The sequence below is a fragment of the Populus alba genome, chromosome 6, assembly GCF_005239225.2.
Source record: "Populus alba chromosome 6, ASM523922v2, whole genome shotgun sequence".
Taxonomy (NCBI): Eukaryota; Viridiplantae; Streptophyta; class Magnoliopsida; order Malpighiales; family Salicaceae; genus Populus; species Populus alba.
In genome coordinates, this window is record NC_133289.1 from 2,078,394 (window position 1) to 2,102,404 (window position 24,011).

General features: G+C 33.9%; 5 protein-coding genes across 6 annotated transcripts; 3 read left to right on the plus strand and 2 right to left on the minus strand.

The window, feature by feature from the left end:
* The first annotated feature begins 4,059 nt into the window (after positions 1-4,059).
* On the plus strand, positions 4,060-5,063 carry LOC118052941 (probable glutathione S-transferase). 2 transcript variants are annotated; one of them, XM_035064043.2, is made up of 2 exons: positions 4,060-4,387; positions 4,481-5,063. In XM_035064043.2, exons 1-2 carry the CDS (start codon positions 4,064-4,066, stop codon positions 4,844-4,846), a joined length of 690 nt encoding a protein of 229 aa, XP_034919934.1. In that variant the 5' UTR covers positions 4,060-4,063; the 3' UTR covers positions 4,847-5,063. The 2 variants fall into 2 exon arrangements, with proteins under 2 accessions (XP_034919934.1, XP_034919935.1); XM_035064044.2 differs by having other exon boundaries at positions 4,060-4,375.
* A 3,886-nt stretch (positions 5,064-8,949) lies between these two features.
* On the plus strand, positions 8,950-11,938 carry LOC118052943 (probable cinnamyl alcohol dehydrogenase 1). The gene is made up of 7 exons (XM_035064045.2): positions 8,950-9,061; positions 9,212-9,344; positions 9,913-10,026; positions 10,136-10,366; positions 10,747-11,032; positions 11,113-11,263; positions 11,367-11,938. Exons 1-7 carry the CDS (start codon positions 8,995-8,997, stop codon positions 11,561-11,563), a joined length of 1,179 nt encoding a protein of 392 aa, XP_034919936.1. The 5' UTR covers positions 8,950-8,994; the 3' UTR covers positions 11,564-11,938.
* Positions 11,939-13,119: 1,181 nt separating this feature from the next.
* On the plus strand, positions 13,120-18,018 carry LOC118052944 (cyclin-dependent kinase C-2). The gene is made up of 12 exons (XM_035064046.2): positions 13,120-13,526; positions 13,699-13,780; positions 13,883-13,973; positions 14,090-14,119; positions 14,326-14,435; positions 14,562-14,634; positions 14,720-14,840; positions 14,981-15,098; positions 15,607-15,746; positions 15,871-15,928; positions 16,925-16,995; positions 17,091-18,018. The coding sequence occupies exons 1-12, from the start codon at positions 13,417-13,419 to the stop codon at positions 17,638-17,640; spliced, it is 1,554 nt and encodes a 517-aa protein (XP_034919937.1). The 5' UTR covers positions 13,120-13,416; the 3' UTR covers positions 17,641-18,018.
* A 114-nt stretch (positions 18,019-18,132) lies between these two features.
* On the minus strand, positions 18,133-20,178 carry LOC118052945 (chaperone protein dnaJ 72). Its single transcript, XM_035064047.2, has 3 exons — positions 19,611-20,178; positions 19,218-19,287; positions 18,133-18,553 (listed from the first exon to the last, which is right to left on the minus strand). The coding sequence occupies exons 1-3, from the start codon at positions 20,039-20,041 to the stop codon at positions 18,479-18,481; spliced, it is 576 nt and encodes a 191-aa protein (XP_034919938.1). The 5' UTR covers positions 20,042-20,178; the 3' UTR covers positions 18,133-18,478.
* An 893-nt stretch (positions 20,179-21,071) lies between these two features.
* LOC118052946 (heavy metal-associated isoprenylated plant protein 45) lies at positions 21,072-22,310 on the minus strand. Its single transcript, XM_035064048.2, has 3 exons — positions 22,082-22,310; positions 21,914-21,989; positions 21,072-21,512 (listed from the first exon to the last, which is right to left on the minus strand). The coding sequence occupies exons 1-3, from the start codon at positions 22,127-22,129 to the stop codon at positions 21,190-21,192; spliced, it is 447 nt and encodes a 148-aa protein (XP_034919939.1). The 5' UTR covers positions 22,130-22,310; the 3' UTR covers positions 21,072-21,189.
* Positions 22,311-24,011: the final 1,701 nt, after the last annotated feature.

Sequence of the window (24,011 nt, forward strand, 5' to 3'; positions counted from 1 at the left end):
TGGTATTTATGAGGGCTTGATTCTGTGCTTTTCATAGGTTTTAAGAATCGGTGTGTGATCAATTGGGGTTTTGACACGTAGAGTGATAAGTACAGTGGGGCCCAGATGAGCTGGGCTAGCTTAGATGATGGGTAAGAGTTCAATGGGTTTGGTCCAATGGAATGAGCTACTCTAGACCTGATCAGCTAATATCTGGACTGCCACTAATGGGCCTCCGTTAAACAAACCCATTTAGATACTGGAGAGGCCCTATATACTGCATAGTCAATGAAACTAAAAGAAGCATGTCCAGGCCCAATGAATATTGTATGCTAGGCCCGATGAATATTTTTTACTCTTGTATCCCACTTGAACAAGTTTTACTTTGAATTATTTTCAAAATTAACTTTGCTAAACTCGGGTTATTCTTCGACACCTCTTGACCATTGTTAGAGAAGAGGACGAAGGAAGGGGGGGAGATTATTTGTGTTTTTTTCAAGATAAAAAAGGCTTTGTAGACTTATATGTTTTGAAGTTTTAATTTTAATATTTCATATGCTGACCAAAAAAATATATAATAGAGGTTTGGAACTGTAGTTAGACTATGTTTTTTAATTTTTTTTTAACTTTAAAATAATTTTTTTGTGTTTTTTTTGTATAATTTTGATATGCTATATTAAAAAGAAATTTTAAAAATAAAAAATATTATGTGAATATATTTTTAATTAAAAAAATAATCTTTATCATACTTCTAAACACACAAAAAAAAAGCAAGGTTGTGTTTGGTTTTTATAGAAGAAATGAAGAGCCGAAGATAAAGATGGAAAATAAATATGTTTCTGGTCCATTTTAAAATGATTTTTTGCACTATAAAAGGTACAAAAAGACATTATTTTTATATTTATTATCCTTTTGTTTTAGGATAATAATTCAAGCCATGTAATTATATCAAAAAAATAGTGTAACATTAATTACCAATTGATTTGATGAAATAAAATATTATTAAATTTATTTTTATTTTTTAAAAATTATTTTTAATATCAACATATCAAAATAATCTAAAAACACTAAAAAATATTAATTTAAAATAAATATAATAAAAAAATTTATTTCTTTTAAAATTATTTTTAAAATATAAAAATAAACAATATGCAATAAATTATGTTTTTTGAGACTGGGACCAAGCAATGTGGTTGCCATCGTTTTACAAGGAAAAACTTTACCTCATGAGAAACTTGTATGAGATTTTTAAGAACACGACAAACATAATTTATGACACATGTAGGAAATTAAGAAATTCAACAATCTTATCAAACCATGCTTAAAGTGATTAATATTAAACTCTTTTTTATATAAATTAATATTAAACTATGTATAAAGAAAAGAGTTGTAATTAAGCTTTTACTCATCTTCCCTGAACTAGACAGAAAAACTCACACACATACAAACAAAAGGAGTCCTTTGACTACAAATGGCAACATTCGACCTCTTGTGGACACTCTATCATGGAAAGTCAAGCCGAGTTCGAAGAATCCATGGAGATCAACTTGGAATTGTCCAGACATCAATATGTCATCACTTGCGTATTTCCTCTTTGCTAATAATTTCAAAGAGGGTTTTGTTTTGAATTTATGAAAACAATCCTTGAACTTTTTAGTTTTTAGGTTTCTGCACCAGTATTTTGTCTTCCACTTTGTATTTCAACCCTCCCTGTAATTGGACCAAGTTCATATCTCATAAAAGTATAATGATAAATGCATTGAAATTGAGATGCTGACTGAAAACTTAGATGGTGTTTGGCTCTGCGTTAGCTTCTGCTTTTTTCTTTAAACACAGTAATATGGTGTTTGGTTATCTTTAGCAGCTGTGTTTTAGCCATGGGACCCACAAAAAATTGATGTTCAACCTGCGGTTTTTAGCAAGCAAGTTTTTCCTGCTTTTCTTGCACTGTTCATGTAATTGCACTGTTCATGTAATTGCACTGTTCAATGAACAGTGCAATTAACATGAACAGTGTACACGGTACACTGTTCACTGCATGAATATATATATTTTTTTTTTTTAAGTGTGTTAATTTTTTTAACATTTTTTTTAAAAAAATTAAAGTAAATTTTATACATGTTAATATTTAATCTAATTTTATTATATGCTAAAATAATTATGGAAACTATAATTTTTATTGGATGTATTTCATACGTAATGAAATTGTAGATACTTTCATGGAATAATAAAAAATATTTTATATTAAGTAAGTATGATTTATTTCATGATGTAATAATAATAGTTAAATTCACAATATTTAAATTAAAAATCATCAATATTAATATATATTTTTTAAAATTATTTTATAACCTCAATTTTAAAAGCATTCTTAACCAAACACATTAAACTATTTTTTTTTTCAACCTCAATTTCAACCACAGTTTTAACCAAACACCTATTTTTTCAAACCAACCTCAACTAAGGCCTTGTTTGTTTCCCGGAAAGTAGTTTCCGGGAAACCATTTTCCAAACTTTCCTGTGTTTGTTTGTCATTAGGAAAGTTGGTCAACGGAAAACAATTTCCGGTCAGCGGAAAACACTTTCTAGTCAACGGAAAACACTTTCCGGTCAACGGAAAACACTTTCCAGTCAATTTTAGTCAAAAAAAAAAATTGACTTGGTTTTCAGGAAAGTGTTTTCCTTTTAGCTGTGTTTGTTTTCCGGAAAGTGGTTTCCGGGAAAGCACTTTCCAAACTTTCTTGTGTTTGTTTGCCAGTAGGAAAGTTGGTCAATGGAAAACACTTTCCAGTAAAAGGAAAATTTGGCTTGGTTTTCAAGAAAGTGTTTTCCTGAAAAATTTGAGGGGAAAACACTTTCCGGAAGTTGTGAAAAATTTAGAAATGTCATTATTTGCTGATTATATCAAATTTGATCCTCAAACTTTTGATTACTATATATATATTTTGTTTTGAATATTTATTTTTCAATTTCATCTCTTAAAATTTTATTTTTATATTAACTTTGGTCCTTATTTTTATAATTGCTATTTGCTTTTTTCTTATCATTTTTTTATTGAAATTTTTTATTTATCAAATTTGATCCTCATTCTTTTGATTGTTACTTATTTTATTTGAAATAATTTATGAAATGTTGATTATTATTATTTTAATTTCTTCATTTTTCATTTTTTTTTAATTTTTTAGATTTGATCCCTATTATTTTGATTATTATTTGTTTTATTTGAGATAATTTATGAAATTATATATTTTTTTCAATTTCATTATCATTCAACTTTTTAATTTGTAAGATTTGTTCCTCATTATTTTAATAAACTTGAAAAAAATAAAATATTAATAAGTTATTTTCCAGCTCATTTTCCATGACATAACCAAACACTGGAAAGTGTTTTCCAGTTCATTTTCCATAACACTACCAAACATCGGAAAATACTTTTCCGGAATTCACTTTCCAGGAATTCACTTTCCCCGGAATTCACTTTCCAAAAGGAATTCACTTTCCTGCAAACAAACAGAGCCTAAAAGCACTTTTTATAAAACAACTTTTTCTAAATCACAACCACAACAGCTACCGCAATACCAAACACATCCTTAGTTATAAAACTCATCTGATAAGTTATTTAAACTTGAACGACCTAAGGTTTCAACATGTTTAGGTTTATTAAAAAAAAACATTATTTGATTGTTATCTTATGACAACTCATAATCCTGACTTTATAACAAATAAATTTCAGGTTAAATTTTAAAATTACCCTAGAAATTCCTCCACCATTTGATTGATGATGGATTTGATCATACGAGCCCCACCTTTGGATCTTCCACTAATCAATATTTTAGAGATCTGGATTTAAGTGGACTTAGCACAATTCATTATGAAAATATAATAGACAGGGTTACCCAAAAAAATAATGGTTAGAGATGGAATTTTGGCAGTAAGCGAGGAAGTAAGGGAGAATCTGGTGAAATAAGGTGGCTGTTATTCAAATATTGATAATGTTAGGGACAATATAGCAAAAGCTACAGGGAAATTGTTGATTATAAAAGGCAAAGGGCCATGTCTCTTGAGATAACAAAGCACATCGATCATGGCAGAGGAAGTGAAGGTTTTTAGGTCATGGTCAAGTCCATTTCCTTTGAGAGTCATCTGGGCACTGAGATTGAAGGGTGTTACGTTTGATGTAATATGCGAAGATCTCTTCAACAAGAGCCCTTTGCTCTTGCAATATAATCCTGTCGAAAAGAAGGTTCCTGTGCTTGTCCACAACGGTAAAGCCATCTGTGAATCGCTAGTCATTCTTGAATACATTGAAGAGACATGGAAGCAAACTCCTTTGTTGCCTGAAGATCCTTACCAGAAAGCCAATGCTCGTTTCTGGGCCAAATTTAGTGATGACAAGGTAATTATGCAGGTGCTAAGCCCCTTCCAGAACAATCAGAGGTTTTTATACGGACCGATTCCTCACTGGTTTTTAACTTTTTATTCGGTTTACTTGTGGTTGCAGGTCTTCCAGTCAATTAAGTGGGATGTGCTCTTGAAGGAGGGAAAAGAGCAAGAAGAAGGGATACTTGCATCCTTGCAGAACTTGAGATATTTAGAAGAAGAGCTAAGAGGAAAGAAATTCTTCGGTGGGGAGGCAATTGGACTAGCAGACCTTGCACTAGGATGGCTTGCTTATTACCTTAATATCTTTGAGGAGGTAGCAGGTCTGAAACTGGTAGACCAGGAAAGTTTTCCATCCTTGGTGGCATGGATGCAAGAATTTGCAAATGCTCCAGTCGTCCATGGAAGCTGGCCCGATAGAGACAAGCTGGCTGAGAAGCTTGTTGCCATGCGCGAGGCCAGTCTTGGAAAAGAAACGCGTAAATGAATGGCTTCTGCTGTTTCATTTTCAGACCTTTAAGGCTACTAGAAAATAAGAATTATGCAGAAAACAAGCAAATCGCCATTGATAGTGATTCCTGCTATTGTTAGTTAATTTTCTGTGGTGAGCTGCAGCTTCGTCCTGAAGTCTCCGACCAGAAACATGTTATTGTCTCTGGTATGTTATCGAATGAAGGCAATAATAAACTTCTGTTATTTTCAAATTGCTTCAGTTGTATTAAGGTGGCAATCTCATGAAGATTCAGCATAATTCCACATCATACACAAATTGTACCAGAGAGTTTCTAGTTTTGTACAGTGTAACCTTCCAGCATAATTATCAAACCTAAATTGATTTATGACTCGACTAACCCGCCACTCGAGCCAAGTCTAATAAATATACTTAATAACGTAAACTTTGGCTTTGAGTTAGTTTGGTTGAATAAATCAGATTATTGCTTTCTGTAAAGGAAATGTCAATGAAAAAGAAATACGCAAAGAAACTGATCTTTCTTCACCAAAACAATAATTTTTCCCAGCTTGGTTAGTTTCGAAAACAAATAAAAAGTGATTTTCTTTCTTTGATTCTTTCAACAATTCTACAACTGTGATGGCGGATTATAATTTTAGGTCATCTCGTATGTCATCATGGCTTTATCAATTGCCATTTCTCAATTCTCTTGTTTTGGATCAAGAGTGCTGTAACCATGATTTTTTCATCGATGTGACCCTTTGTCTCTTGGATCACTGAATGGAGTGCCTTCTCCTGGGTAATTATTGGAGCTCTTGTGAATTCTTCAGGTCCAGTCTCTACCCTCTATAGTTTTGTTGAACTGTGGAGCTGTTGATCCATTCATAAAATCTTTTATTTTTTTAAAAAAAAAAAATCTTAAACAGTCTGAAGATCACAGATGCACTCAAAGACCAGACAGCCAGTAGTCAAAAAGAGAACAGGAAATTTTACATCGGTTTAGAGTTACAGGAAACTTGCATTAACTAATTTAAAAGCTTAATGTTCTTTGCCACTGAATCTTTGACCATTTCTAGCACCACGTGAGATCAGACAACATGTCACATGTTGGCTGATAGATCACCACAAATGTCGTCAGGTGTTCTATTCTGGGTCAAGACTGCTGCAGCCATCCCAGACTTACTGCACTATTTGTTGGACTGTTGGTCTTTCATGACGTTTACTGCAGCTGTGACCCTCTTGGGATCACTATATGTGCTTCGTGATAAGCATGGTTCTCTCCACAGTCTGCCTGTCCTCTCGTCCTGATCTACCATTGAGCTATTTATCCTAGCTCCAGTTCAATTTATAGGTCCAATCTCTACCCTCCAATAGATTCCGTGTCTTTCTCGAAGAATATTTCGAATGCTGGTTCTTGTTTATTGTTCAATGAATCTGAATTCTGATTAAAGGCCTGACTCATAATGTGTGTAAATTCTGTGCAGGTTACTGTTTTGGTTGAGTTGGGTTCTGTTTCATTGCTGACAGAGAACTTAAAGAATGGCTTCCGACAAGAGCGAGGATTGCCTTGGTTGGGCAGCTAGAGATGAATCAGGAGTTCTATCCCCATATGAGTTTAACAGAAGGTATATATGCATATTGATGATACCAATATCCCACGTCGGCTAGAGTCAAAGGGCCCAACATCATCACATATGACAGTGATAATGGAATCGAAAATAAAAATCCCATGATTCGTCACAAGGTGAACTCCCTTGGGGTGATTGGACTCGGTGGCCTCGGTCACTTGGCTGTGAAGTCCGGCGAGGCTTTTGGACTAAATGTCACAGTTTTTAGCACAAGCATATCGAAAAACAGAGGAAGCCTTGACTATCCTTGGAGCAGACAACTTCGTAGTCTCCTCCGACAAGGAGCAAATGAAGGTAATCAGCCGAATTGAATTTTCACCTGCAGGGTTCAGGGATCAAGACTTGATCATGGATAAATGATTCTTATTTGCAGACTCTAGACAAATCCCTGGACTTCATTATTGACACAGCATCATGGAATCATGTATTTGAACTCGTAATCATTTGGTTATCAAGACTTTAATACTATATCAAGAAACTATCTCAACCTAATAGCTTAAACTGTTAAGTAATGTTTTAAAATATAATTTATATTATTTTTAACAGGATGAATTGAAAAAATAATTTTTGAAAAGAAAAATGCTTTTATCAATTTCAATTAAAGGTGTTCACAGTTTAATTTGGTCTGATTTATACCAAAAATTTCAATCAAACCAGGAAATGCTATTTTCTAATAATATAACCCAAAATAAACTGAAAATCAATTTAAATCAAACCAGTTTAGTTTAATTAAGTTAAAATAAGTATTTTAATATTAAAAATAAAAAAACATGGAATCTCTTATTTAAACTTGAAAATATATTAAAAAAATATATGATCTAGACAATCTTGCTAACAACATCAATATTCATTAAGTATTTTTAAATTACACAAGAAGAACATAAAATCAAGTAAAAAAAAATCGACAACAATATCAATAGTACTAGAAAGATCCGTAAAGCTAAAAAATAAAAAAAATTACTCGCATCCCTCACGTTCATTTCTAGAAAAATACAACAGTAGCCGAGAATTAACACACCTTCATTGTAGCACCCTTTACACAATACAATAAATAAATTAATTAACTGTGCTTGCATGAATATGTTGCATAAAAATTGCACCCTTAAAAGGAACCTCCCTTGCTCAAATAGTAAGATCTAAGTTTAAAAAAAAAAAGCAAAAAAGAAAGAAAGAAGAAAAAAAAATAGGTTGACGTGAGGTTTAGAACAAGAGAGCCAAAGTCTAGTTTAGGTAGGGTAGGGTAGGGTAGGGTAGGGTAGGGTAGAGGATGGATTGGATCTTTGGCCAGTTAGGTTTTGTGTTTAAAAAACATTTTTAAAATAAATTTTTTTATTTTTTATTTTAGTTTAAATTAAATTTTTTATGTTTTTAGATTATTTTAATGTGTTGATGTCAAATATAACTTTTTAAAAATAAAAAAAATATTATTTTAATATTTTTCTAAATAAAAAATACTTAAAAAAACAACTATAATTATATTCGAAACACCTTTTAATTATCAAAAGAGGAGAGATTGAGATAAAAATGCTAGATTGTTTCAAGTTTCAAGAGGTATTTTTTGAAACAGGAAAGGAAAACAAAAGAGATGATAAGGGAATGGGTGGCTGTAAAATGTGAAAGCATGTCACAAGTTTAGGTTAAGTAAGCTATTTATATTTTTTTTCCTGTTAAAAAATTTATTTAGTTTGTATAGATTCAATTAGTTCAACTTTTTAAAATTAAAATCAAACATAATTGAGTAATTTTTTTGGTTTTTAAATTGATTTTTTTATATATTTTTCTCGGTTTTTTTTCTAATCTAAACAGTTGTTTTTTTAATATCTCTATTTTTCATAGATTAAATTTATTTTTTCTTTTTTTTTGGTATCAATCTCTCTCTTCTTTTTTTTTTTTTTTGCTGAAATATTGATAATTACAGCTTAAAAACAACATATTCTGTCCATTATATATAATAAAATTAAGTGTAACATAGCAGTAGATTGTGTGCAAGTTTTAACAAGCTTAAGACTTTTATTTTAAAAAATATAAAAAAAATAATATAAATTATACATGATATGCAAGAATTGGAAGAGATTGGACCACGTGTTGTTGTGTGATTTTACTCCCTTAATCTGAAGTATGCTATGACGTTTGCAATTCATCATCGGGTCCTCTTTGAATTTTTCTTTTTATTGTCAGACTTCACCTGGTATGCAAACAAGTATCAAAAAAAATGTTGGCTGAATTTTTTTCTTTGAATTTCGGTTTGAGTTATAGTGGAAATGGAACTGGAGAGTTTATTCTCTTCTTGTTTTTATTGGGTCCTTCCTATACATTATACCTGTCATCCCCGCGGTAACCTGCTTACTGGGCTTGCAGGATGTTCACTGGACCGTGAGATTAGTCAGGGTGCGCGCAAGCTCGCCCTGATACCCATGTTAATAATAAAAAAAAAAAGTATCAAAAAAATCATCTTAATTTAAATTAAATTATTGAATGAAATTTCAAATTACAATTTATATTTTGTTTAATACACTTCACTCTTGCGGTCGCTAGCTATATAACGGTGGGATATGGATGGCACTCTCCATTGCTTGCCCCTCCCTTCCTGTTCTACCTGTAATATTTAGTCTTCTGCGCGCAGGTCAGTTCTCGACTCCCTGTTAGTTTCTTTCTCTAATCTTTGTTTTTCTGATAAAAGATTTTCCAAATTCTGACAATGATTCTCTTCACTGTGAAGTGTTAAGATTCCTCTGCCTAATTCATGAAGATTGGAAATCCTTGTTGCTTACAGGTTTGGTTGAAGTCGACTCTGTTGCATTGCTTGCAGAGAACTTGGAGATGACTTCAGACAACAGTGGGAATTGCCTTGCATGGGCTGCTAGAGATAAATCAGGGTTTCTATCTCCATATACATTTAACAGAAGGTATGCATACAACAGAGAAAGCCCGTGTTTTTTCTTAGGCAACTAAGCTTGAACTGAGTGACTGGAGTTCAAGCACCAAACTGCATGGCCGAGGAGCATTGCTCAGGCAATTTATTTTCAAAGTCAAAATCAACCACTAGGATTGTATACAGTGTCTTTCAATATTATTTTTGATGGTTTTGTCAGAGCTTGTTATCAATTTAAATGTTATGCAAGAGATTTTAGTTGAACTTGCAGCCTAATGGTAACAGGTATCAAGCTAGGAGATTCTAGAGTCTCTATCCCCCCTAGGGTCTGGTTTTTAGGCCTAGAAGTTAGGGTTTAAGATTTCTCATATTTTCCTAATTAATTTAGAATTTTTACAGCCTTTGTTCACGATGTTTTTCCTAGTATATGAGCGACAAGAAGAGCTTTAATAAGTGGAATTAGAGTTTTCGGCAGGATTCTCTCTTTTTGTGCCTGCTATACTTCTTATATTGTTTCCGTTTGTGTCAAGATGACAATTACTATATTCCAAATTAAATTTTGAAATATTCAACAACTAATAAATTCTTGGAGAGTCCTGCAGGGCTGTTGGGAAAGATGACGTCTCACTGAAAATAACACACTGTGGGATTTGTTACGCTGATGTAGCTTATACCAGCGGGACATTTGGAAAGGCAATATATCCTGTAGTGCCCGGGTATGTCATCATCAGGAAAGATCTGTCCCATTTGTCATAAAAAAAAACAAAAAAAACTGCTCATAGGTACCTTGTATCAATGTCGTTATCATGTTTTTGTTTTGCATAGCCATGAGATTGTTGGAATTGTACAAGAAGTTGGATCTGAAGTTCAAAGCTTCAAAGTTGGAGACCATGTTGGGGTAGGAGCATATGTCAACTCGTGCAAGGATTGTGAGTATTGCAACGATGATCTTGAAATTCATTGTTCTAATGGAGTAGTTTTCACCTTTAATGGGTTAGATGAGGATGGCACCGTGACAAAAGGAGGATACTCCAGTTTCATTGTTGTTCATAAAAGGTATGTGTAACTTGCCAAGAAAACATCTCAATCTATTAGCTTAAATTTTTAAGTAAGGTTCCATGATATGATTTATATTATTCTCTAACACATCTTCTTAAGTAAAAGCTCTTTGAGCTTGAAACTTGCACAAACCCGCATTACCTTGTGTTTAATTTTTTTTATCAAATAAATAGGGACAATGAGATTTGAACTTGTAACCGCTTGGTCATCAAGACTCTGATACCATATCAAAAAACTATCTCAACCCAATAACTTAAACTTTTAGATAAAATTCCAGAATATGATTCATATTATTCTCTAACATAACTTGAATCAAGGCCCCTGAGCAAGTTTCTGGTGTTAAAAATAAATATAATAACTTTCTTGTTGAGCAACAGATACTGCTACAAAATACCTGAGGATTACCCATTATCCTTAGCAGCACCTTTGCTGTGTGCTGGGATAACAGTCTACGCTCCTATGATTCGACATAAGATGAACCAACCTGGAAAATCTCTAGGGGTGATTGGACTAGGTGGTCTTGGCCACTTGGCTGTGAAGTTTGGAAAGGCTTTTGGGCTTAATGTCACAGTTTTCAGCACAAGCATGAGCAAAAAGGAAGAAGCCTTGAATTTGCTTGGGGCAGACAACTTCGTGGTCTCATCTGACAAAGAACAGATGAAGGTAAAGAAGCTCAATGAATTTTCGGGGGTTCAAGGATCGAGACAAGACATTTACTAGGTTAGTTTTTGTGGTGTATTCAGGCACTAGACAAATCCTTGGACTTCATCATCGATACAGCCTCAGGGGATCATCCATTTGACCCATACATGTCAATTTTGAAGACAGCTGGAATCCTAGTTTTGGTGGGAGCTCCAAGTGAAATCAAGCTCGCTCCTCTGAACCTTATTTTCGGTAATGTGATTTAAATGAGAGTAAGGAAGGCAAGAAAAGCTTCATCAAGATCCCATCAGTACACATTTCATTAAGCTGGTATTGAATTGTCTGACTGTCACAGGTATGAGAACCCTTACCGGAAGTGCAACAGGCGGTACCAAGCAAACTCAAGAAATGCTGGACTTTTGCGGTGCCCACAAAATCTACCCCGAAGTAGAAGTAATTCCAATTCAATATGCAAATGAAGCTCTTGAGAGGCTAATCAAGAAAGATGTCAAGTATCGATTTGTGATTGACATTGAAAACTCCCTCAATTGACATGTAGTATCCATAATAAAGGATGGCGGGCAGTCTTCTAGTTCTCCAAAATGGAAGGCCAGATCATCTGTTTCGTATCTTATAGTTTCGCTTGGCAATAAACTAAGAATATGAGAGAGTAATGGTATTTGCTTTCCAATCTTAAAAAGCGAAAAAAGCCTTTGAAATGCATGTTCTTGTTGCACTCCAGGTCATTTTCTATATGCAATGCCAATATTATAGTAACATGCTCAGCACAGATTTTCCACTTCTTGGATGAAGAAAGTTTGATTCCATAACAATTTGCGATTCATCATTAAAAGAGCATAAAAACCCAATGTGTTCATTTTATTAGTTACAGATGACCTAAAAATTCAATCGCAAGGCATCCCTGAATCCTACACCCTTTTCCTCTGCCGCGATGTACAGGATATTCCGGCCTTTTTGGTATTTTGGCCATCTTCATCGCTGTTTTATAGCATATCCATAAGTAGTTCAATATTAGACATACCTCTATTGACTTCATATAATGGGTAGAGTACCGTGATAAAAAAACGGGTAGGTATAACACAATCCAAACTTTCCTCAGTTCCTGGCCACACATTCCAAGGCACACTGACAGATTTTTGTTCTGTGTATGATGCAGCCAAACATTTAAAGGGATGCATTCAAACTATTTCTTTCCTATTTCTACATTCTTTTCAACACAGTACAAGCATTTTTATATAAAAAAATAATTATAATAATTAGATAGTTTTTGTTAATTTTTTTTAAGTTAAATATTAACGAGTGTATAAAATTGAGGATATAAAATATAATTTTTCAAAACTAGATAATTAAATATAATTTTGACCGGATTATAAGAAGTTACGAGTAATGTTTTCTAATAAAAACTGATACACGATGCAACTTGCATGAATTGTAGCAAAATATAATTTTTTTCAAAAACAATTTTTTCTTTAATTTTTTTTCACTTATTCCAAGGAATATTTTTTTTTTATCATAGTAAAAAAAAAAATATTAAATGTGTGAAAACCCAGAAAATTAACACTAAAAAGTCTCAAAATAAAAATTATTTGGTAATATGAAAGTCGAACACAGGAAAAAAAAAATCACCATTATGTTGATTTTCACTACCAATTTATAAACAAGCAATTGCCATATTGAAATCTTTTGAGAACTCTAAGTTGACAGGAGTAAGATGAATAAAGCATTTATATTAAACTTGATAGGGTGGTTAATGAAGGATAAAATCTAGGTAATAAATTGAAAGTATTAATTTGAGTTAATTAAATTTTTTTTAAAAATTAAAATAATATTATTTTATTTTTTTAAAAAAAGTCGAATATTTTTAACCAATAAAGTAGATAAAGTTGGGTTTTTTAGGACACCGAACCTAGATTTAGAGTGTTTAGGCTGTTGCTTTTCAGGGTAGACTAGGGTTAGCCTGCTGAATAGGACAGCAAGCCCAAAGTGGAATATTTCTCAAACTTTATGGGTCAAAATGCACTCTATGCTACACTACAAGGGCCACAATTTTCAATTTGGTTCACTTAACATAAACCCAACAGGCCCAAACGCTTTTTCCTTGCAAAATCCGGCAATTTCTTTTCCGTGTTTCCTTTTTGAGAGGCATCGTTTCTATTACCTTCCTCTTACAAGCCAAAAAAAAAAAATCCATAAAGAGGAGAGTCTCTGTTTCTTCGTCAACGAATCTTCAATTCTCTCACGACAGCGAACGCCGCAACCACCTCCGGCGACGGCGGATTGTCATTCGTTGAGTTGAGTTTGTTTGTGGGCTTAATTGGTTACAGCAGTCAGCAAGCGAGAATACAAAGTGAGAAAAAAAAAAAAAACAAGAGAGAAGAAGAAGGATGGCAATAGCAGCTCCTGGGCAGCTGAATTTAAACGAATCACCATCATGGGGATCTAGAAGTGTTGATTGTTTTGAAAAATTAGAACAAATTGGTGAAGGCACTTATGGGTCAGTCAGTCAGTTTTCACTGATTTCTCTTTGTCTCTGTGTTTTTTAAGCTTTCCTGTTGATTTTTTAGCTTTTTTTATGATTAATTATGGGTTTTTTTCCTTACTAATTTCTGTCAAGGAAAGATCAAAACTTGCTTACAATTGGGTTTTTATTTATTTATTGTATGTAGGCAAGTGTACATGGCAAGAGAAATAAAGACAGGTGAAATTGTTGCTCTGAAGAAAATAAGAATGGACAATGAGAGAGAAGGGGTAACTTTCTGTTTTTTTTTTGTTTCACACTCTTGTTTATGTTACTTTGTTTTTGTTTTAAATGTGTTTGGTTGCTAAAATAAAGGTTGTGTTCTTGTGTAGTTTCCTATAACAGCAATAAGGGAGATCAAGATTTTAAAGAAATTACATCATGAGAATGTGATTAACTTGAAAGAGATTGTGACTTCTCCAGGTTGAAAGTTGAAATATTCTTATTCAATTGTGCTTGCCATGTTTTCTTATTTATAGAAATAATATAGGTATTTTTACGTGTTTGATAACTGAAATGCTTGTGATTGTTTTTTCCAGGTCCGGAGAGGGATGAGCAGGGGAGACCAGGCAAGTTCTCTACTTTGCTTCTGTAAATTTAGCCTTCCAAATTTTGAAATGATCTCTGTTTGAGATATCCACGCTGATGCATGCTTGCCCGCGTGCATGTCCACGTGCGTGTTTTGATTGTATTTGGTTATAAAAGGGATTTTTTTTAATGGTTGTCATATTTGGAGGTAATTGATTTATGACCACAGTGTTACGTGCGATTGCAGATGGTAACAAGTATAAAGGTGGGATCTACATGGTTTTTGAATACATGGATCATGATTTGACTGGTCTCGCTGATCGTCCTGGGATGAGGTTTTCAGTTCCCCAAATTAAGGTATTGTTAGAAGTAGAAATGAAGGAATCTCTTTATTTCTAATCACTGAGCATTTGATACTTGACATTGTTCCCACGGCTCCTGGTTTATCCTCTTCTACACGGTTCTCACTTCTTTTTCTTGAAGTGCTACATGAGGCAACTTTTGACGGGGCTTCACTATTGTCATGTGAATCAAGTGCTTCATCGTGATATAAAAGGTTATTAAGAATAAAGTATTTTACCATTAGATCTTGTTTTCCATCTCATGGAGCATTGGTTAGCTGAATTGCATCATTGCTGCAGGTTCTAATCTGCTCATAGACAATGAGGGTAATTTGAAGCTGGCAGATTTTGGGCTTGCTCGGTCATTCTCAAATGATCACAATGCAAATCTTACAAATCGTGTTATTACTTTATGGTACAGGTGATAATTGTGGCCCCTTTAATGGAGAGCTTTGGTACATCATTTTTACTCTAAGACCATGAACCGTGGCTTTCCACCTAACAAGGGGAGAATGATAAAAGATAATTTAAATGAAAACCAGTTATTTTCATTTTGCACAGACCCCCAGAGTTGCTGCTCGGGACAACAAAGTATGGTCCAGCTGTTGACATGTGGTCTGTTGGTTGTATTTTTGCCGAACTTCTCCATGGGAAACCAATTTTCCCTGGAAAAGATGAAGTAAGTAACCTTGCCATCATTAATTGTTTTTGTTCCTCTATTCATGAAGGACTTCCTGTCCTCCATGTGTTGTATATATGTAGCTTCTTCCTTTTAATAGCTATTGGAAAAAAGGAGAGGGGGGTATACTGGCCATAGTTTCTGTGGACTTAACAGGTTAATCATATGATTATATGCTGACCCATTGCAATATGGACATACTCGCAACTTTCTGGAGCCACCTTTGGTTTGAATTCTTAACATGTCCATCCTTGAGATCAAAGTCATTCAAGAGTTTCCTGCCATCATTTATTGGGATTTCCACAACTTATTGGGTTTCCTTAAAAGAATAGAAATTAAGTTTGCTTTGGAAGTTCTCTAATTTGGAACTTCTTTGATAAACGCCATCAAGATGATGAATAATCTAATGAAAGGAATGTGCTTCTGATTGCTATTTAGTTGATCATCATATCAAAAAAATTGCTTGCTTGAAACCAATTTCATGAGTATTTCTCTGTTATTGTTGCAGCCAGAACAACTAAATAAGATTTTTGAGCTATGTGGAGCCCCTGATGAGTTTAATTGGCCTGGAGTTTCCAAGATTCCTTGGTACAACAATCTCAAGCCAACAAGGCCAATGAAGAGGCGTCTAAGAGAGGTTTTCAGACAGTAAGCACAAACTTGTATTTGTAGATGCTACAATGTTTTCTCAGTATGACATAAATTTGGGCTTTGATAACTACTGTCCCCTAACCTTTTCTCTGTTTTTTGGTGTTGTGTTTTTCCGTTATAGTTTTGACCGTAATGCTTTGGAGTTATTGGAGAGAATGCTGACTCTTGATCCCTCTGAGGTATCCTCTTATTGGATATGCTCTCTTCCCTTTATGTTTTTTGTTTACTTGTCATAACTCGAGTCTGATTATGTCAATTTTTTTGTGAATTAAGTGCTTTGATAATGTGAAAATCAGTTTGGAGTGTATTTCTTTTTAGAAGTTACACCACGAGCAGTGTGCAATAGATTGAAATTCCCCAATGTTAGTGCAGAAACATAATTTACTTTTTTAAACCTTTTTCCAAAATAGCCTGTTGGATCAAGTTAAGCAAACATTTTTTTTAAGATCTTAGCTTCACCCAACTAAGGAACCCATATGTAGAATGTTGAGCAGATAAAAGCTGTGAAATTCCCTGAGTATCATCAACTTGCCCCAAACCTTTTTATCTCTGCCAAGAGATTGTTGTGATGTCACTTTTATGTCGTGAGTTTTACCCCTTAAAACCAGAAGTAAGGTACACATTTGGTAGAACACAGCAATTTAGTTTTTTGAATTAGTTAAGCTTGTGAATTTACTTTCTTGGACTTGCATTCCATGTATTCAACTTGCTGCACTTGCATTTTATGTCTTTATTAAGTGTTGCTTTGCAACTTATTAATTGTCCCCTTAGGACACCCTGGGGGTTAAAACTTGAAACCTTCAACCTAGAGTAATCAGGCACAGTCCTTAATTAACTTGCTAGTGGGTTTCTCAATGAATATGATAATTAACTTGCTAATACCAGGAGAAGAATTTGCTACACCCTGATAGCTCACACATCCTACTTGGAGGGACCCTTCTCGGACTCGATAAGAAACAAACAATTATTAACTTGAAATTCTTAACATCCATGTCCTTGAACCTACAAAAAATCCTAATCATAATTTGGGCAAACTAGCCCCTAGAATCTTCTGTTATTGTTTAAAATCAATTGCTCATTTGCAGCATATAAAATTTTTTCCTTGATCCATAACTGATCCTTGGTCTATGCTGTCCTGTATTGTTTATACTTGCTTTTTATGCTTGTTATGACAGAGAATATCTGCCAAGGATGCACTTGATGCTGAGTATTTCTGGACTGATCCATTACCTTGCAACCCCAAAAGGTTTGTTCATACTTCTGTAACCTTTAGATCTAATTCCTTGAGATCTCTATTCCTTGGTTTATATATCCTTGACAAGTTTTCATTTGGTGATTCAGTTTGCCGAAATATGAAGCATCACATGAGTTTCAGACTAAGAAAAAACGTCAGCAACAAAGGCAGCATGAAGAAAATGCTAAGCGTCAGAAACTGCAGCACCAGCAGCAGCATGGTCGGCTTCCCCCCACTCAACAGTCTGGGCAGGCACATCCGCAAATGCGTTCAGGCCCTAATCAGCCCTTGCATAGTTCTCAGCCCCCGGTTGCTGCAGGGCCTAGCCACCATTATGGGAAGCCTCGAGGACCTGCTGGTGGACCAGGCAGATATCCCCCAAGTGGAACAAGTGGGGGATACAACCACCCTAATCGTGGTGGTCAAGGTAGTGGTGGTTATGGTAGTGGGCCATATCCTCCACAGGGGCGAGCTCCACCATATGGCTCAAGTAGCATGCCTGGTGCACCTCCACATGGGAGTGGAGGGGGTAGTGGCTATGGAGTTGGTGGTCCAAATTATCCTCAAGGTGGTCCACCTTATGGTGGTTCTGGTGCTGGTCGTGGTTCGAACATGATGGGTGGAAACCGAAACCAACAATATGGTTGGCAGCAGTAAACAGTTTGAGTAATTGATGTACCATGAGACCTCATGAAACAAAACTTTAAATGAGAAAAAGATTATCCGAGTGGTTGATGATTGGACATCATCTTCTATGCTTCAGAGCTCAACGGAATGGATCACCGGAAGAGCCTCCCATTAAGCATTTGTACAACCCAGAGTTCTCCGAGTGTTTCACCATACTTTAATAAATTAGAGACATCTGAGTTGAAGGTGCTTTGATTTAATGAACTATGTATCTTCATTAAAGAAAGAAAAACAAAGTACTCTGAGCCATTTCTGTGATTTGTGCTCAGGTTTGTGCGCAGCGGACATGTACATTTGTGAGTCAAAACTATTGCAATGTTGAATAAGAAAGTGTGGATGTTTGTCTAACAGTAAGTATTGATGTTTTTGGTAGTTTGTAATTGTCTGACTGCAAAAATAACTCAAGGATAGATAAATCTATGGCTTTCAAAGTTTCAAACCAACCCTTGTCAAATACAGTGGTGAAGAACCAAAACAATGAGAATTATTTAAAGCATATATAACATCGAGGGCTGGATACCAGTCACACAAGTACAACTCTGTTTACAAATCCTGATCTGGTAAGGGGTATTTACAAAATCCCCTGGGATGTATTTGAAGCATCTCCTGTACAGAATAAGGGCCAATAGAAGATCTATGGATGTTTCAATGATGAAAAAAATGTGATATTCACTAAAGTCTGGAGATATATTATGGTTGAAGAAAAGTCTTCGAATCCCATGCTCTAGTACATGGTTCTCCAATCATGCAAGAAAAGCTTCTGGTTTCATTAGTAGAAATCAAAGAATATGGTCGGTCCTCTTGGCTATCAAGCGTCATCCTCATCCTCATCTCTATGTGCTCTGGCTTTCTTGATAGATTCCATGGCATCCTCAAATGATTTCTGCACGCAAATTCAAACAGTTTTTGATATATTTCAACAGCTATACATAGTTGGATATATACAAAAGGTCTCATGGCTTCTTTGGCTCTTTTATCAACTATTTATGTAACAGATTCTTTTCTCTGTGACCAGACCACAGAAATACATTACAATCGAAAACTTTGCTGTCTCACACAAAACATGAAAATTGGTATGCTTCCAGTCTTTCTGTCATACTACAACAAAGCCAATCTCACTACTATATTTAACTTCCGGAATGCATATTGAGAACAGCATTTTGAAGCTACTAGGCCCCTGCCTGAATAGGGTTTCCAAACTTCAGTTACATGTGATTTGCTATAGGAGCATGTCAAATTACATTATTTTGGAAGCATTGGTTCAAATCAACATGTAGATTGTTTATAACTAAGGCCATTTAATTCCACATTTTGATGGGAAACCGTTGTCATAACCGCTAGATAAATCCTAGCAACGGCCTGTTAAAAGCAGTTAGTACATGGAATACCTTGTCATAAAGTAAAACCGAAGCTAGTATATGAAAGGCACTGGAGAAAGTAACAAGAAATCGATGGGATCAGCCTTGAATTCTCTACATGATCAATCAATAACAGCAACTGAAAACACGCCAATATGATTAACACCATAACAAGAAGCAATAGCATACCCCTGAATTGTGCATATTCCACAGTGCTTCCTTTCCCATATCCACCACCACGGACCCACCAAGTAAGGCACTGCAAAAAAGAACAAAAAAAATACCACCTTAATCTCTACATAAAAATGCAGATACAGACTGATCAAACAAGTACAAATGCATCATAATTGACCAAGTACAAGATATAAAACCCTAGCATGCCCTAAACTCAAACTTTCTAGTCCAGATTTTACTTCCAACCCAGTTCGATAAGCATCACAGCCAATCAAAAGATCCCAACTTTGAACCAAAAAAACAATAACAAGCACAGAAAATAAAAATAAAAAACCCACGAAAAAAAACTCTAAAACAAAAAAACAAAATCACTCCAGAAATACAGAAACAACATCAAAACAAACATACCAGGCAAAAGCTGCATTGAGAAGAAACGCGCGAGTGGTCATGAACTTCATCAAATTCTCCAATTTTGAGCTCCACCCAGAATTTCTATACCTATAAAACCTCGAATCATAATCATTATTATCATAATTATGATAATATCCATAGCCCCCACGATTATAATAACTTTTATTACTATAAAAATTCCTTCCCGTGTGATTATTAGAAGAAGAATAAGAGGACCGAAAGTTGTAATCAGCACGTTTTTTATCGTTTCTAAGAATTTCGTAAGCTTCAGAGACTTGTTTGAATTTAAGGGTGGCTTTCTCTCTTACAGGATTTGATGATCGTGCGTGTTTGTCTGGGTGGAGTTCTAACGCTAATCTTCGATATGCTTCTTTTATTTCTTCTTTTGTTGCGGTTCTGTTTATACCTAACACCTTGTAGTAATCCATGCTTGAATTTGCTTCTGGATTTTCTTGAGGTTGTTGGTTTTTTTGAGAATTAAAGAAGAGGAGAGAAAGAGATTGTCGCAGACAGTCGTGGCATTTTTGTGTCCTCTTCTTCGGCAAGATCTTCCGTTCTTGTGGAGTTAGTTTTTGTTTTTGACGTAGCTGTAATTTGGTCCTTATAGTCTTGTAAATTACAAGTTGATCCCTTACTGATTATTGATTTAAAACAACTTTTTATGTTGTCCAATGGTTAGGAACATAGTTCTGAGAACTGAGTCGGAAAAAGGTTTAGATCATTGAATTACCGAGTTTATTTATGAATCACCAAGTCAAACAAGGTCAAATATTTTTATTTATTAAAACCATGATTTTCATTCCTTTTTATTTTCTTTGTGCTGATTTATTAGTTTTTGCCCCTATTTTTTAAAAACTTGAATAAATCAACTAAATTTTATTAAATCAATATTTATATTGGTTAAAAATTAAAAACTTCCATCTAGATCGAGCTCTAAATCCGAGACTTCTCGGGTCAATTCATTGAATTGTGCCGAGTTCAACAATTATGATCAAGAGGTATATAAAACTTCAAGTCGCCAATTAAGTTTAATCGATTTAATATTTTTCTAGTTTAGATTGAAACCCAACTTAGACAAAATTTCAAATCATGAATTTTTTAGGTCAATCTTTTATGCTAAGCTAAACATGGTTGATCCCACCCAATAAATAAATAAATATACAAATAAAAATAAATGAATAAATCAAGAAAGTAACTTGCATCTAAATAATTAAGTTAAACTAATATGATAAACTATTTCTATATATTATTATAAACTTGATACCAAGCTAGCCTGGGGCTTCAACTAGTTCAGAACGAAAAAAATAATAGATTAAGGTATTCATTCAATTTAATTTAGTAAAATATCCGGTTAAAACTCAATCCTTAATCTATTAACTTTTTTTTTTTTTATCAAAATAATATTGTTTTGATCTTGTTTATATATAAAAAAAATATATCAAAAAATCAACCTGGATGGATCTTCTTGATCCTTATCCTGCTCAATCCCGGATCACTTTTTTATAAGTATGTTTGTAAAAGCTCAAGTACTTCACATTTAAGTGTGATTTAATTAGAGCAAGGTGATTAAGACACTTTACATAATACTACAATATGCATGGACATTGTCGTCACTGAAAAGATGGACTGTGTCATCAGGGACGGTGCAGTAAGCTTGGTCTGGGAAGTATCCATGAACACTTTCATTGAACCCATGTCTGTAATAATTATACGATGTCGTGTAGGTAGTTTCATCCAAGTATTGGGATGCATATGGATAATATTCACTGTCATATGGAAATGGCCAAAACTCTGCTCTTCTTCCTGTTCTTCTCACTACCTTCAGGACCTTCCTCTGGTCGACATACCCTTTTACAGTCACCTTTTGCTTGTCCATGTCTATTTCCAAGCTATCAACACCTGCATGATGCAGAGTAAAAAAAAAAAAAAAAAAAACAAGAAGAAGAAGAACATTGACAATTTATATCATCTGTTAAGGACTCAATATACATACTTTGCTGCAATTTTGATCAAAACCAAATCGAACTGACTAGAGCATTGCTATTAAAACCAACCCGGCTCGCAAAGTCGAACCGAGACCTGGTCAATCCAGAGACAGCTGAGCTAAGTTTTTTTAAATAAAACAATGGAAGTTGACTGGATCAAATGGAGTAAAGTAATAGTAAAGCTAAGTTAGTGTCATTCTGAGAAGCCAAGCCAAGAGAGTTAAAAACTTAGTCCATGCTTTGAGAATTGAAACTAAGATGCAAAAATGCAAAGATTAAACAAGATAAATTCTAAAAAAAGCTACAAACACTTGCCTTCGATTTTCGAGATTGCTCTTCGTATTCTCTTTTCACATCCTTCACAATCCATATGTACCAAGAGCTCCACAATCTATCAAACGAGTGGAAATGAAAGCATGGATAGTTGGATACCATACATGAGAGCAGTAGCAGAGAAAAGCTTGATGAGACTAGAGCACTTACAGACAGGGCGTTGGATAATTTCGACCTCCCAAATCGCCATTGAAACATGATGGGCGTGCGTTTGAAGCTCTACAGAAGAAGCTAAGAATGTTTCTCCTCCTCTACATATGTTAGCATTTATCACTTCTCTTCTCCTGGGAAGCCACTTGGTTTTGTGTAGGCAGATGGCATTCTTCAACCGTAGATGGCATGTGTCATGATCACAAGTGGGCAGATGATTTCTTTTTATTTGAGTTATTTCTCTCAAAGCTTTGAGCCTTTTTCTGCTTTAAAGAATATGTATTCGTACGGGATTACAGATAGCATTAGATTTGTGTCAGGCATAGATCAAATTCAATGGCTGTTAATAACCATGTATGGGTGGAGAGAATTTCATTGCTTGGTACCGTAGAATGGCTGCAATTCTAATCATAATTCTGGAAATTAACTTGAAAAATGATGTAGTTAATCAAGTTATTAGATCAAGCCACGTAGTTTTATTTTTAAAAATTCTTTGAAACTGCATCGATCAAGTTACTAAACATCTACTTAGATTAATTGAGTTTTATCGAATCAATATCATGCCAAAACAAACAAGAATGCTAAGAGGATCTAACTCAAGACACTAATCGTTTCTTTCTTCTCACAATGACATCTAGTCGAAGAACAAGATGTCTGATGATAATTTTTTTTTTTTTTCTGGTGCAGAGCCAGAATCAGCCTAATTTGCCAAACATCTGGTGCATTTCCAACCTAACAATTTCCATCTCTTTGGAGTACGAAATTCCTATCCCATTGAGAAATCTAATAGAAATGAATTTATTTGTGTTTGGAGGAGAAGAATACTGAAATGGGCCAATGTGTTGAAATTGCTGTCCATCAGAATATGTTCTCTGCCTGATTATTCTTTCCAGAAAAAATCCTTGCTTTTACACACAACTTCAGAACAGAGAATTGGAAAATATATGCAGTCGTAGCAAATTCTCTAGACTTGCCTTTAAATTATCCCACAGAGAACTTACCCTTCATTTCCATGTTTCAATAACAAATGGAGAAAAGCAAGCATATATTAATAATTATATATATATGCCCAACTGCATCAATCGATCATGTTGTATTATTAAAAAAAAGGGAGATAATTATTAAGAAAATTCAAGTTAACGGATATTCTTAGATAATGTTTTTTTTATACGTATATATTATGTTTTGAAAGTAAGAAAATTCATTATGAAATTGTTTCGAAAACATTTATTTTATATCCTCATTTATATTTATTCGAACAAATATATTTATTCTGTCACATCACACTAACCAAATTCAATCTTAATTAATAAATAGATAATAGCAGCAATTTTTTTTTAATTATCAATCACCATTTACCGTAAAAACTACAATATTAGTGAATGCAATAAAGACACTTGCTAGCTTTTTTAGCTTTTTTTTTTTTTTATGGTTGAATCATATTTTTTGAAAATTTTTAATTTTTTTAGTTTTAAATTAATATTTTTTCTTGTGTTTTTAATGTTTTGACATGCTGATGTCAAAAAAATATATATATTATTTTAAAATATTTTAAAATAAAAAACATTTTAAAAAATAAGTTCTATCACAATCCCTATCAAGCTAAAAGACTATTTGGTATTATAAGAGTTTTTGTTTTTTTTTCAATAAAAAAAAATTATTTGGTTAGTCAAATAATTTCTATCTTTTTTACCGAGCTCATAAATAATTGCGTTTCAAACCTTGTTTTTATAGAAACTAAAATATTCAGCTTTTTATTAATGAACACTTGTATTTTTATCCATTTTACGCACAAAAATTCATTTCACAATAGTTTTAACTAAATATATATTTTTTAAAATCTATTTAAAATAAAAAAACTAACAACTAAAACTATTTTCCTCGAACCTGATTTTTTTAAACCCGCAACAAACAAACCTAAGACTTGAGT

Coding starts and splice junctions, on each gene's coding strand:
- LOC118052944 (XM_035064046.2), top strand. CDS start 13,417: ATGGCAATAGCAGCTCCTGGGCAGCTGAATTTAAACGAATCACCATCA. Junction 14,635..14,719: donor GCTTCATCGTGATATAAAAG/GTTATTAAGAAT, acceptor TCATTGCTGCAG/GTTCTAATCTGCTCATAGAC. Junction 15,099..15,606: donor TTTTCCCTGGAAAAGATGAA/GTAAGTAACCTT, acceptor TTATTGTTGCAG/CCAGAACAACTAAATAAGAT.
- LOC118052946 (XM_035064048.2), bottom strand. CDS start 22,129: ATGTTTCAATGGCGATTTGGGAGGTCGAAATTATCCAACGCCCTGTCT. Junction 21,990..22,081: donor AATTATCCAACGCCCTGTCT/GTAAGTGCTCTA, acceptor CTCGTTTGATAG/ATTGTGGAGCTCTTGGTACA. Junction 21,513..21,913: donor AGCAATCTCGAAAATCGAAG/GCAAGTGTTTGT, acceptor TGCATCATGCAG/GTGTTGATAGCTTGGAAATA.
- LOC118052943 (XM_035064045.2), top strand. CDS start 8,995: ATGGCACTCTCCATTGCTTGCCCCTCCCTTCCTGTTCTACCTGTAATA. Junction 10,027..10,135: donor ATATATCCTGTAGTGCCCGG/GTATGTCATCAT, acceptor TGTTTTGCATAG/CCATGAGATTGTTGGAATTG. Junction 10,367..10,746: donor TTCATTGTTGTTCATAAAAG/GTATGTGTAACT, acceptor GTTGAGCAACAG/ATACTGCTACAAAATACCTG.
- LOC118052941 (XM_035064043.2), top strand. CDS start 4,064: ATGGCAGAGGAAGTGAAGGTTTTTAGGTCATGGTCAAGTCCATTTCCT. Junction 4,388..4,480: donor ATGACAAGGTAATTATGCAG/GTGCTAAGCCCC, acceptor TTGTGGTTGCAG/GTCTTCCAGTCAATTAAGTG.
- LOC118052945 (XM_035064047.2), bottom strand. CDS start 20,041: ATGGATTACTACAAGGTGTTAGGTATAAACAGAACCGCAACAAAAGAA. Junction 19,288..19,610: donor CTCAATGCAGCTTTTGCCTG/GTATGTTTGTTT, acceptor TCTTTTTTGCAG/TGCCTTACTTGGTGGGTCCG. Junction 18,554..19,217: donor GGAATATGCACAATTCAGGG/GTATGCTATTGC, acceptor ATTTGCGTGCAG/AAATCATTTGAGGATGCCAT.